General features: G+C 35.2%; 1 protein-coding gene across 9 annotated transcripts; it reads left to right on the forward strand.

Annotated features, from left to right (window-relative positions):
* The first annotated feature begins 227 nt into the window (after window positions 1-227).
* Window positions 228-13,099, forward strand: LOC147386923 (putative disease resistance protein At4g27220). 9 transcript variants are annotated; one of them, XM_086422833.1, is made up of 11 exons: window positions 228-731; window positions 1,224-1,340; window positions 1,826-2,023; window positions 2,225-2,303; window positions 3,327-3,377; window positions 3,589-3,693; window positions 5,178-5,297; window positions 6,653-9,837; window positions 10,592-10,671; window positions 11,278-11,329; window positions 11,666-12,521. In XM_086422833.1, the coding sequence occupies exons 8-9, from the start codon at window positions 6,661-6,663 to the stop codon at window positions 10,649-10,651; spliced, it is 3,237 nt and encodes a 1,078-aa protein (XP_086278959.1). In that variant the 5' UTR covers window positions 228-731; window positions 1,224-1,340; window positions 1,826-2,023; window positions 2,225-2,303; window positions 3,327-3,377; window positions 3,589-3,693; window positions 5,178-5,297; window positions 6,653-6,660; the 3' UTR covers window positions 10,652-10,671; window positions 11,278-11,329; window positions 11,666-12,521. The 9 variants fall into 9 exon arrangements, with proteins under 9 accessions (XP_086278959.1, XP_086278960.1, XP_086278961.1 ...); XM_086422834.1 differs by having other exon boundaries at window positions 1,231-1,340; XM_086422842.1 differs by lacking the exon at window positions 228-731 and having other exon boundaries at window positions 812-1,340; window positions 6,653-7,768; window positions 7,868-9,837; window positions 11,666-12,524.
* Window positions 13,100-13,212: the final 113 nt, after the last annotated feature.

Below are 13,212 nucleotides of genomic sequence, written 5' to 3' on the forward strand. Positions count from 1 at the left end.
TCATTTTATCCGCTACAATAGGACCCTTGCATAGCCCACTATGATATATTTTGTTGTAGTGGATCACTTTATCCGTCTATAGGAACCCATGTAATTTCGATTTATCTTCAAATGGCAGCGGAAAAAAATTTCCCCAGTACAAAATAAGTAACTTACGGAAAAAAAAAAATTATGACTCGCCCACGAAAATCATTTCCCTCTTCCCTCTCATTTCCACTTCATTCCTTCGTCTCATTCACTCTCTCACTCTCTCTCTCTCTCTCTCTCTCTCACTACAAATACAGAGGCTATCAATGGAGATTTTCTTCAATAAATTTGCGAAGCGCCACGGAAAGAGCAAGGTCGGGGGCGATTTTAAATAAAGCTACTCCTAAGAAACAAAAACAACGACAATCTGTGAGAATCGCCTCTAAAGAGAAGTATTGGCGATTTTTGATGAAACGTCTCCAAAGAGATGCATTGTAGAGGTGGTTTTCGCGAAAACATTGATGAATCTCAATCTATTTTGGTGCCAAGCTTTCGTGGTTCGATTTTTGGGCGTGGTTTTCTTGTTGAGAACCCTAGAGATTCTCGATCTCTCTCTCTTCCTCTGTCTCTCTCTCTCTCTCTCTCTTTGATTTTTGTGGCTCATTTTCCTTCTCTCACTCTTTAATTCTCCTTCCTACAAACCCATCTTCCTCTCCCACACCTTGATTTCACTTTAAATCCTCAAATAACATTAAAGTTTATAGGTATGTTTTAGAACCTGATTGATTTTTCAATTTTTTTTATTTCTCTATATTTTTTTGATATAAATGTTTATAATTTTATACTTAGATTGTTTGATTTTATTGGGTTAGTTTGATATGAAGATGTGTGCCTTAACCATTGGATTTGTAGCTCCAGATGGGATTGAATGTTATAAGAAATTTTGAAAAATGATGATGATTATGGTTAACTTGAATGTAGAAAAATTTATTGCTTATTTTAATTGTAGAATTTTTAATTGCTTAATTCAATTAAATGCTGTGCCGACAGAGTTATTATGAAGTTTCTGTTTCATTGTCCCTGAAATAGGATTGACTGGTGACATAACGTTCATGTTGTTGCCGCCTATAGTTGGGATAAGGTTTTGTGAAAATAATGATGATTGTGGTTATAACTTGAACATAATTATACGTATTGCTTCTTTTTGTTGGAATTATTCTTCTTGTATTAATGACGAAATTTTTTTTCAAATGAAGAATGCAGCTGTTGACATTGTTCGGGACTTAACAGGTTCTAAGGATGGCTTGCTATCACTTGCCCGCTACCCGGAGATTTTGTTACCCTCACTGTCCCGTCTCTTAGGAGAAAATAAGGTGTGTTCTAAACTTTAGAAAAAAAACATTTATTTTTTTCATCTTGAGAGGAATCTAATTGACATCATGAAGCATAACATTCTGAATGGAACATGAACAAATATGTGAAAGAATGCAACAAACTTGCAAAATAGAAAACTAATGAGTTAAACTAAGTCACCATAGCTGAGCCATATTGGGCAATGAAAACTTGTTCTAATCTGACATTTGGGCTTGTATTTTTAGCATAATATTGTTTTTGATACAGCCACACCATGTGTTTCCATGAAGTCTATACCCATCAACCAGAATGGCTCAACTACCATATCACCTCTAAAGCATGCCAAGCTCTCCCCACCCAAACCATAATTTTTGTGGATTGAATGAGCTCAACCATCCAATCTAGTCGTACTTATGGATGGTTCCATGATTAATGGAAGAAAGACCAAAATTTGGGCTGATTGGATCCACTATTGCAGATTAAACTCATTTAATTGACCTTTCAGGAGGTTTCAGAACCTGCAGCTGAAGCTCTTGTAAATCTTCCACGAAATTCAAAACTATCAGCAAAGATGGTCGCCCTTGGAATAATTAAAACAGCCATGGAGATGCAATATAAGAAGGACTCTAGCATTACCCGGTTGTTGGTTATGATCCTAGTTAATCTAACGCAATTGGATGCAAGCATCCCTTCTCTACTTCAAGTATTGCCTTTGATTATACTGCTACTGTTTATGTTTTTCTTTATGTTAGAAGTACATTTAATTAAATTACATAAGTTTTGTTGTTTAGAAACAATTTTATATAAGAGAAGCTTGGGAATGAATATGCTTTTGTTCTATCATTGGTAGGGTTGTTCTCATTCTGATTGGGAATAGTTTGGCTTGTGATTTTTCATTCTATAGAATGGAGATGAGAAGATGCAAGGATTGTATGTTATGAAGCTTGTGAGATCATTTTGTACGTCATCAAGCGAAAAAAGTGGTATATTTTACTACCTTATGCCTTGTTTATGCTCCTATACCATTGACCTAATAAATTTAGTCTTTATGATACTCTCCACAAGCATATTAGATTAAAGGGGTGTAAATTTTATCCACAATTTTTGTTGCATTAAAAGTTGGTGGCTTTGGCAATTTCACCTTTTTTTTTTTTTTTTTGCGGTGGGGTGGGGGTTTGATTTTTAATTTATACGAGAAAAAAAAATCCAAGTTTTGTTACTTTAGCCATACTTCTTCCTTCTGTTGCATGTGTGGCAGAGGATCCCTTTGAACATGTTGGTTCCATACTTGTAAACATCTCGAAAATGGAAGCAGGAAGGATATTTCTACTGAATCCTAAGCGGGGTCTTTTGAAGTAGATCATTAATTATGTTAGTTCGTTGGGGAAGGAATTTTCTTCTGTTTCTAGTTATTACATACTTTGCGTTGAATTAGAGTTTACTTCTCTTTTCATAATTTCGTGTAGGAAGAAGATAGGGAAAAAATTTTGAAGCCAAACTTCAACAGATTGAGGTGCATATATTTCATTAATATGGCTCATATTTTGTTACATTTTGAAGCCCATTGTACATGATATTGTTTCTACTATTTTTGTCTCAATTTGGAGAATTGGTGTATGCTTTTGGATTTTGTGATTTAATTATGCTTTTATTTAGTAAGTAAATTTTGTTTCTATGAAAGCATGATCTAGTACTTATGCATTGAGATGTTTTTATTGGTTATCCTTCTATGTGATGTGGTCTAAATGAATAAAATATATGTCACGTGTCCTACTTAACTTTGTTACCTTTCATGAGGAGCTATCAACTTAACCCTTTGAAAGCCTCTTTTTATTTGAGATTAAGTTGTCACAGCAACATGAACTACTTGTTTGCACGTTGCTAATGTTCTTCTGTCCTACTGTTATGTTGTATGAAGCTCTGAGGATAATAATTAAGTAGCGCTTGGTTCTAATGCTATTTAGTTCATTCCTCTTTCAAATTTCTTGATTTCTTTGTGCGCACAGGAGGCAGAATCAGCAACCCTTGAAGCAAAGGCTAGATCTAATATGGGAAATGTAAGTCTTTTTTTCTCCCTATCTATCTTCCCTTTTGTTGGAAATACAATTGTTTATCTTATAAAATAGTCACTCATATTTGTATCATACAAACTCTTGTTTGACACATGCTTTCTGCTTCTTTTGATGTATGGGATACTTTTTTGGTATGTGACCCCAACTTTTGATATGACTCAATGAAAATTCTTGATGGAAGTTATATGTTTTACAGTAATCCGAGACGTTCATTTTCTTAGCAAAGCTTGCTGCTATTACGATGGATGAACAGGGCAATGAAACTTTTGATACCAGGGGTGCACTAGATAAGTTGCGGAAGGTTAGTTTGAATTCTTGTTAAGGAAAATATCTCGTTTTCTAGTAATGGTCAGAACTGTTTAAACATGTGATATAATATATATACATATATTGGTTCCATTTCCAATGGAAGCTCTTTCACTTTCTGAGACAAGCTGCTAGTGGTCGAGTTTTTCAAATTGTAGGAGTGAAATTACAAAATTCTTTTTATGATTGGCTACGCAGGATCCAATGAAAAAAAATTCAAAGCCCTCCTACAAAATCTTCAGATTTTCAGGAACTACTTTGAAAGACCATTGGAGGTTATAAGGGATTCAGGTCTTAGACCCATAGCTCAGTTTGTTTAACGCATTGCAAAGCAACTCTGAGTTGATGGGTTCAATTCCAGCTTTCCCATAAAAAAGGTTGTAAGGGATTGATGAATGTAAATATGTGGGTAGAAGGCATGGGAGAGTAACCATGATATGCTACATTAGAGAGTTAGTAAGAGGTTGGACCCTTATTTTTTTGTACATCTTAACAATTACAGTTGATGTATTGGACTCCTTAGCAAGAAGTGGTGTAAACATAAATTTCTTGTATTAGTGAACCTGCAATCGATCAGAGAAAGTTTTCTATGTGGGCTCTGAATCGTAAATTCTTGGTCTCACCAATCAATGGAGTACTGAAATATCATCGTCTTGGAAAGCAAGAAAGAAAAGACCCCGATATTCCTTTTGAGAAGGCATCCCTTGTCCTTAGTGACATTTCTTTAACGATTACAGAGGTTGTATTTCTTGGTTTATTTAAGTTTATGTTGAATAGAGTTGGTTTTTATTTTAAATACTTCACCCATTGAAATTCCTTTTCCTATTTCTTTCATCTCAGGTGCCTAGTTGCGCACCACCCATGATTAGTTGCAAAAATGATTAGCCACGATTTATGTGAAATTCAAAATTGATTTTTATGTGAGCAAAAGATCTCTCCTATTGTAGTCCATCACTTAAAAAATCCTACTTGCATTCCATTGACATATTTGCATCTCCAAAAAAACAAAAAGTTAATCGCTCTCCATAGATTTTCTTCTTCTCTTCGTTTTTTAACGAGAGAAATAAAGAGAGTTTCTTCGTTGTTATTCAACAAGAGAGAGAGAGAGAGAGAGAGAGAGAGACCCCGAGTAATGCAATGTAATCATAGATTTCTTTCTGAGTTGTGCTAAAGTCACCTTAGTGGGGGGACACCTTGACATGGTGGCGCTCGCATGTCCGTAGATGCGTTTTACTCGTATCTTGGAGAAACCACATCTATGGGCATGTGCGCGCCACCACGTCAAGATGTCCCTCGTGTGTTCCCCACTGAAGGAAATAAATTTATAGTTGAAAGTGTCAATGTAAAGTCAATTTAGAACAATTCTTTCATCTTTGGAGTGCAACTGTCAAAAACAAGAAGTAAAATCGACATGAGTGCAAGTGATAGGAAATAAAAAAAATAAGGTCTAAAATTGATATTTTCAATTTTGGAGTGCAGCACTGCAGCTGTCAACTTTTGACCTTGAACTAGTCCTTCATTAAGTTTGCTCTCTCTCTCTCTCTATCAACTTCTGCCCTCCACTGCTGAAGAACGAAACACTGTGATCCTTTGTGCTCAGTAAGTCGTTTTCTTCTTCATTTTTTATTTTAGTTTTAATTTGGAATGGATATCTAGTTAAACTATTCTTTCCTGATTTTTCATTTCAATTTTAGGAAAATATGTATATTCTTGAATATTTATGACAGCCAAAGAATTAACAATTAAAGTTGCATGTGATTCTTCCAACAGAAGCTGAAACGGTACTCTCTTTTTTTACTGAGTGGAACTAACCTTACTAACTTAGTAAGGATTCCACTCTTACTAAGGATCCTTTTGGGCTAACCTTTTGGCGTCCAAGGTCAAGTTGAGGATATATAGCAAGAATTCTAAGTATATATAGCAAGAATTTGGAATGGATATCAAGCTAAACTATTCTTTCCTGGTTTTTCATTTCATTTTTAGAAAAATATGTATATTCTTGAATATCTATGACAGCCAAAGAATTAACAATTAAAGTTGCATGTGATTCTTCAAAAAGAAGCTGAAACATTACTCTCTCTTTTAACTGAGTTGGACTAACCCAACTAAGTTGTAAGGATTCCACTCTTACCAAGGGTCCTTGCGCTAACCTTGTGGCATCCAAAAACATGATCCGATGCTTCAGGATTGTAGAGAATATAATTCTGTGAACTTTGACTCTTTTTTTTTTTCTAAAATAAGTTTTTTTTTTTTTTTTTCACCGTTATATTTTAATTTTAAATTTGGAAGTTTGGCAGAAGTTTGGTAGTCTTCCATTTTCAACACCTTGGATCAAGCCCTAAAAAATAATTGTTTTTTGATATATATTTTTTTTTTGAATCTGAGTTTTTTCATGAAATCTAGAGGGCTGTGGCCTTGGATTGCTAATGCGATAATCCATTTGAGCAAAACGACCCGTTTGGTTTTTTGTTGGCAAATTTTATACATTGAAAATTTTACCAAGGCCAAGTTGAGGCAAAACTTCAAAAGAATTAAAAACTAGAGAATTCCTGCTTATCTCCAAACAACCTTTAGTAAGGAATAAATCTTACTATGTTAGTAAGGAAAGTGTTTCTTTTACTAATCTATTTGTTTTTATCTTCAACAGAGCTTCCTGATATGATATGTTAGTTGGTGACGTTTTGCAAATTATCTCGGTATTCATGAGTATCTGTGAGAACCAAAGAATTAATAATTAAAATTGCATGCAATTCTTCAAAAGAAGCTGATTTATTTTTTTTTCTTTTTAGCTTCAACAAAACTTCCATATGGATATCTTCTGTTTCAATTTCGTTACTTTCTTTCAAAATTCTATTATACAACCATTTTGTCCGTTTTTTTTTTCCATGAAAATGTTATATATATATATGGACGCATAACCCAATTTAGTTTTTAACCAACTCGTTGTCCAACAGGTACAGCAATGGAATCGATTGCTAGAGAAGCTATTAGTTGCTCAATTCCTTGTATCCTGACTCACGTCGGTTATCCTTTTAACTGCAAGACAAATGTTGAAATCCTTGAAGGAAAATTGACTGATTTGAGAAGTATGAGAGATGGCATTGAACGATATGTCCAAACAGCTCAGGAGAATGGGGATTTGATCAAACCAATTGTTGAAAGGTGGCAAAATAAGGTGATCACTGTTCAAGGTGAGGCAACGGTATTGATTCGTGCATCCGAAGATATCAATAGGTGGTTCCAAGGCTGGTGGTCCTTGGCTCGCTATCATCTAGGCAAAGATGCACACGAGAATATTGACATCGTGAACGAACTCATATGCCAAGGGAGAAACTACAGCAGCGCTAGTTGTGTATCAGATCCCGCACCTCTTCCTGGCTTCGTATCCTTTGGAGATTTCCAGCCTTTTTCATCCAGAAAATCTACAAAGAATAAAATCATCAAAGCATTGAGGGATAAGAAGATCAACAGAATCGGGGTGTGGGGGATGGGAGGAATGGGTAAAACCACCTTAATCAAAGAAGTAGGAGAACAAGTGATGAGAGGTCGACAACTCTTTGACAGGGTTGTCATGGCAACTGTGTCCCAAAACCCAGATTTGATTAAAATTCAAGGTGAACTAGCAGTGAAATTGGGAATAAACTTTGCATCCGACAACATCTCTGCAAGAGCAGCACAGTTATGGGTGAGGTTGAAGGAAAAGAAAATCCTTGTTATCTTGGATGATATATGGGATAATCTGAATTTGGCTGATTTGGGAATCTCTTTCGGAAATGATCAGAAGTCTTGCAAAGTTCTACTCACATCCAGAAACGAAGATATTTGTAATGCTTTGAATACCCAAAAGAATATCAAAGTTGAAGGGCTATCAAATCAAGATTCATGGGATCTGTTTCGATCGAATGTGGGTGATGTTGTTGTGGATGACGAATTGGCTAGGGAGGTTGCTAAGGAATGTAAAGGTTTACCGTTAGCAATTGTTACACTTGGAAGGGCATTACGAGGCAAGGACCAACTTTTGTGGGAAGATGCGGCTAAGCAACTGAAAACGTCCATCTACTTCCAAGAAGGTACGTTGGAGGTCTTACCCTCGATAAAGTTGAGCTATGATTACTTGCAAAGCAAAGAAATCAAACATTTCTTCTTATTTTGTTGCTTTTTCCCTGAAGACACAAATTTTAATGTGGATGATTTGATATGGCTTGTATTGGGAGAGGAACTGCTTCCAAATGTTGACACTTTAGAAGATACCAGAAGAAGGTTGCATACAATATTCAACAAACTTATGGCTTCATGTTTGTTGTTAAAAGGTGATAGTACATGGCGAGTTGGATGCTTAATGATGCACGACATTGTTCGTGATGCAGTCATATCAATTGCACATGAGGAAAGTAACAGTTTTATTGTAAAAGCAGGCTTGGGATTGAAACGGTGGCCTGATATGAAAAATTTAAGAACATGCAAAAGATTATCACTAATAGGTAATAAAATCAGTGAGCTCCCAGATCAACCAGAATGTCTACAACTCTTGTCCTTATCATTATCATCAAATGCCTCTTTTACCACAATCCCAGATTGCTTTTTTGAAAGAATGATATCCCTTGTAGCCCTTGATCTAAGTCGAAATGTACTTTCATCTCTTCCACCATCACTCTTATGCCTTGTGAACCTTCGAACACTTTGTCTAGAGGATAATCCACTGAGTGATGTATCTCTTGTTGGAGAATTGAAGAAACTAGAATATCTTAATTTAAGTGGAACTAAGATACAAAACTTGCCAGAAGGAATAGGGGGATTGACCAATCTAAGGTTTTTAAGCTTTTCAAATATCCCCTGTCTTAAAATTATTCCAAAAACTGTGTTATCGAACTTGTCTCGCTTAGAAGAGTTATACATGGGGATTTACGGTTCTTTGAGGCATAGGGAATTGGAAGATGAAAGTAATGTTAGATTACCAGAGTTGGGATCTTTGAACTTGTTGACTACCCTACACTTGAATGTAGTAAACAATGTCAAATGTTTGTCCCAAGAGATCTCCATATTTGGTGAAGACTTGAAAATTTTTATTATAACTGTCGGTAGTACCGGGGTTAGGCATCTTGATTACCAGAGGAGTACGGACCTTTATGCTATATCAGATCCACTTGCCAACTGGGTGAAGGTATTGTTGAGAAAAACAGAGTTACTTTATTTACACCACTGCCAAAGCCTCAAGAGTATTGTAAAACTTGGTGAAGGAGGATTTGACAACCTGAAGGTTCTTAAAATAGGAGGGTCCAATGAAATGGAATATCTTACGCGTGTGGTGGAAGATTCTCCACAAATTACACTTAATGGTTTGGAGGAATTGGATCTACGAGGACTGAAAGAGTTTGGATCACTTCGAAATAGATTCCTTGGCAAATTAAAAACCTTACAAGTATATAATTGCCATAAAATAGTTAAACTTTTACCATGTGAATTGTTGTTCAAGCTGCAAAATCTAGAAGTGTTGGAATTAAGTGAATGTAATAAGTTGAAGGAAGTATTTCACACAGTAGGGATTGAAGAAGGGCATGTTGCTATCCCTCGTTTAAGAAAGATGTATTTGAGTTTATTACCAAGTCTGACTACAATATGGAAGAGAGTCATTCCCCTTGTAAGCTTCCAGGAGCTAAATTTCCTGACAGTGCGAAGTTGTGGAAGATTACGATATCTCTTTACACGAACCATGGTTCAAAGACTTCAGAGATTAGAGAATCTTGAGATTGAACACTGCAGCCAAATGAAGAAAATAATAAAATCAGAGGAGGATGAGGATGAGGATGAGGAAGATGAAATAATGGTAGAAGAGGATCATCAGGAAATAATGATAGAAGAAACAGTGGTAGAAAGAGAGCAGGACGAGACGGTTCAGTTCCCTCGATTAAAGACTTTACGGCTAAATACATTACCGAAGCTCTTGGGTTTCTATCGGCCCAATATACATTGGCCTTCCTTGGAATTACTACATGTGCACCATTGTCCTAACTTGGAAAAGCGTCCTTTGGGCCTGCAAAGCTCTACTAAACTGAGGGAGCTTTCTGGAGATAATGTTGAATGGTTTGAAGGGTTGGAATGGGAAGACCAAAGTGTCAAGTCGCGCCTACAACCCCTCTTTGTAAGTCCCTACTCTTTTGTTCTTCATCATAAGTCGAAATTCAAATGCAGTAAAACCACACATTTATCATCATAATAAAGGTCTAGTCAAGTAGGTAGGGATAGAACAATGTGTTCGAAACTTGAGGTTTTGAATTTCGATAGTAAATTTCTCTAAAAATTTTCAACTTTGTTAGCATACATCCAATATTTCTTACAGGAAAATCTTTTTATTTATTTATTGAAAAAGAGTTCCTTTTTTGGTAAAATCAAAGAAGAACAAAATTGTTAATTTTGCTTGATCTCTTTCCACACAAGTATTAAGTTCTTTGTGTTCAACCTCGCTGGTTACATGGTATCTAACAAATAGATGTCATTTTTTCGCTTTGAACACACCCCAGAAGACTCCTTTTTCAAATGTTTTGTTAAACCCTTGACTATTTTATTACCTGTTGGATTAAAGTATTTGTTTGGATAACAAAATCAAATTAAATGTTTAAAATATAATCAAACTGAGGAGGACTAAAGGAAACTATATGTTTTATTTCCATTGAGTGGAAGACTAAAATTTATTGGCTTATAAAGCCCAAAGGAGTATGTTACACACTTGGGGGGTGAGATCACAATCTCCACTGGGCACAAAAAAAGGCCATAAAGACGCCTTGCATTTACTATAAGATAGGATATTAGGCTTATTTTGGTTTTATATTTATAAATGCTTGCTGAAGAATATAAAAAAGAAATGTTTAAAGGTGGTGAAGTACTTTCATGTGCAGGTAAGCCTGGATGATTTAGATGCACGGAGGTGGAAATTGATGGCATTGGAAAGAAGGTGACTCATGTCAAGGGTTTTTAGGTATGGATCATTATCATTTTAGAAAATCAGACAAATTTTACTAGATCTCTGAGATTTATGTATCTTCATGATGCTGTGATCCTTCTTATCTTTTAAATAAATGTTGATGTTCTATTTTTCCTTTTTCCTGGTATTTACTAAAGTGTAAATGATCTGCATTTATGATATTTTTGTTATTTGAAACCAAATATTGCAACTAAAAACACAATGTTTGTCCAGATTTAATGGTCCCTAACCAAGGTTTGGCTTATTTAAATGTTCTTTTGTATACCTTTTAGTTGAAGTGCAACACCATGAATCCTTTTCGATATACAATGCCATGGATTTCTTCTGCAAAAGTTCGATATATAAAGAAATCTATAGCCTCCATCCTGTGAATTCAATCTTGATCGAATTGCTTCGCATCACAATGCTTTTAAAATTTATGCTTTCTTCTTCATCACAGTTCACCTATCACAATATGGCCAACTACAATTAAAAGGTCGATACATGTTATCTTTATTTTACACTGTTACATTCATTTGCTTGTATGATCTGTCTGTTTCTTCCATATCTTACAGGCACTAATGCATTTTCTTATAGCTTTTTTTCTTTCTTGTTTTGTAGATGGAAATTCGGTCTAATCTCACATGGATGCACATTTATAAGCATCTAAGAGGTTTGAGGTTTTTCTAATGAGTAATGATAATTTGACACCCCCACGTGGCATACTTAAAATACTCGCCTAATGTGGGGTGTGCCAAAACTAGAGATTTTCTTTCACCGGGATACAAAACTACACAAATTTAGGGGGATGTGCGGTCGTGTATCCCGAGGCATAAAGTCTATGGTTCTGGCACACCTAGCGTCAGGTGAGTATTTTGAGTATGCCACATGGGGGAGTCAGATTATCACGAATCTTTTCTAAAATCTTCTTAGTTATCTTATTTTTTTATTTCCAAAGCTTCCAAGAGAAAGTGCTTTAGGCTGACCCTTTTTCCTCGGTTTCTATCAGGTCCATTCGGCAAGTGGTTTGAATTAGAAAGTGCCTGTGTTAAGTTTGGATGTCTTGTTTTCTTATTTAGTCTTGGGCTTCAAGATCGAGGCAAAATCAAAAGGGACCTTTTCCGAAGTGGAGTGAGCTTGGGTTATATATGTAATGGTCAGATTTTGACCGTCACTATAGAGTCATTTAGACATGCAAACTGACTCTGATCTCACTCTCTCACTGACTCACTCTCTCTGTCTCTTGTCTAAAACTTGAAAACCATCTCTCTCATCTCATACTCGATATCGTTGATCTCTCTATTTCTCATCTCAAGCTCCAAAACAGAGTCTCTCTGTCTCTCTCTCATCTCATACTTGAACTTAAGATCTCATTTGAAATAGTTCTTCAAATTAAGGTCTCTCTTTGTCTATCTCTCACTTTTTATCGTTCTCTCTCTCTTAATCTCTCAAATGTGTGAGGGTTCAATTTAAATAGATCCGATCCGATCTCGACCTCCCTAAATTTTGATAAATAGATTTCCTTTGATAGAAAATGTATGTTTTCATGCATATTTTGTTGATTTTTCTCTCTAATTGATCCCTAAATCCTAGATTTTTCTATTATAGGGTTTGAACTTTCGATCTTACTTAGTGAGTTCTTTTTTAATTATTTATTTTGATCTATGAGGTTGAGCTCTTGATCTCTCTCTTTGTATAATCGTAATTTCTATAGTGTTGATCCAAATTTTATTTCGATTTTAAACCAAAATCCCAATTTCTATAATTTTAATTCAATTTTTGTTTCAATTTCAAACCAAAACCCTAACTTCTCATTTTTAAAGCTAAGATTTTAATCAAAGAAAGTGGTACTTTTGATTATGGTATAGCAATTGAACCCTAACCCCTAGATTTCATTTTCTAGGATTTTAATATCAAAAGGGGATCAACTCAGTTGAGCTTCAACACTGAAAGGCAGGTTTTAAAGATTTTATTGGTTGTACTTCAGCTTTGATCTCACTCACTTTTTGGACGAAATCAGATTTCAGGTGAGTTTATGGTTCAATTTTTTGTTTAACTTCCTGAAAACCAATATGCCGTTGTTTTTTATTATTTTTCGTTTATCGTAAATCTATTATTTGAATTTGATAGTTCATTGTCATTTTTGGAAATAGTAGATTCACCTTTCCAACTTGTAGACCAATGCAAATTATATTTGGTGACTTAGAGGGATAATGTCTTTGCTGATAGAAGGAATTATTTGATTTCCACATGTAAGCATGCCCCCATGATGAGTTACTATGTGAGAGTAAAGGGCATAATCCCATTTTCAAGCTTGTTTTATGGGAGTCCCTCACATTCCTTTAGAATGTTTGGGTTGGGCTTGAAAAACGTGTCCATCTTATTGAATAGATAGATATTGGGTAAAAAAAGCTTAAAAAAATTGTTTGAATACCCACCCATTAAAAATATATTTAATACATTATTAAAATATTTATAGAAATTCAACAAATTTTTGTTCTTTGATCAAATATTTTGTCAATAGTTGACTAGTTGTTTCCCTAATGTTAGTTGCAT

This window comes from Akebia trifoliata, chromosome 14 (genome assembly GCF_017979445.1).
Source record: "Akebia trifoliata isolate Shusen 1 chromosome 14, ASM1797944v1, whole genome shotgun sequence".
NCBI lineage: Eukaryota > Viridiplantae > Streptophyta > Magnoliopsida > Ranunculales > Lardizabalaceae > Akebia > Akebia trifoliata.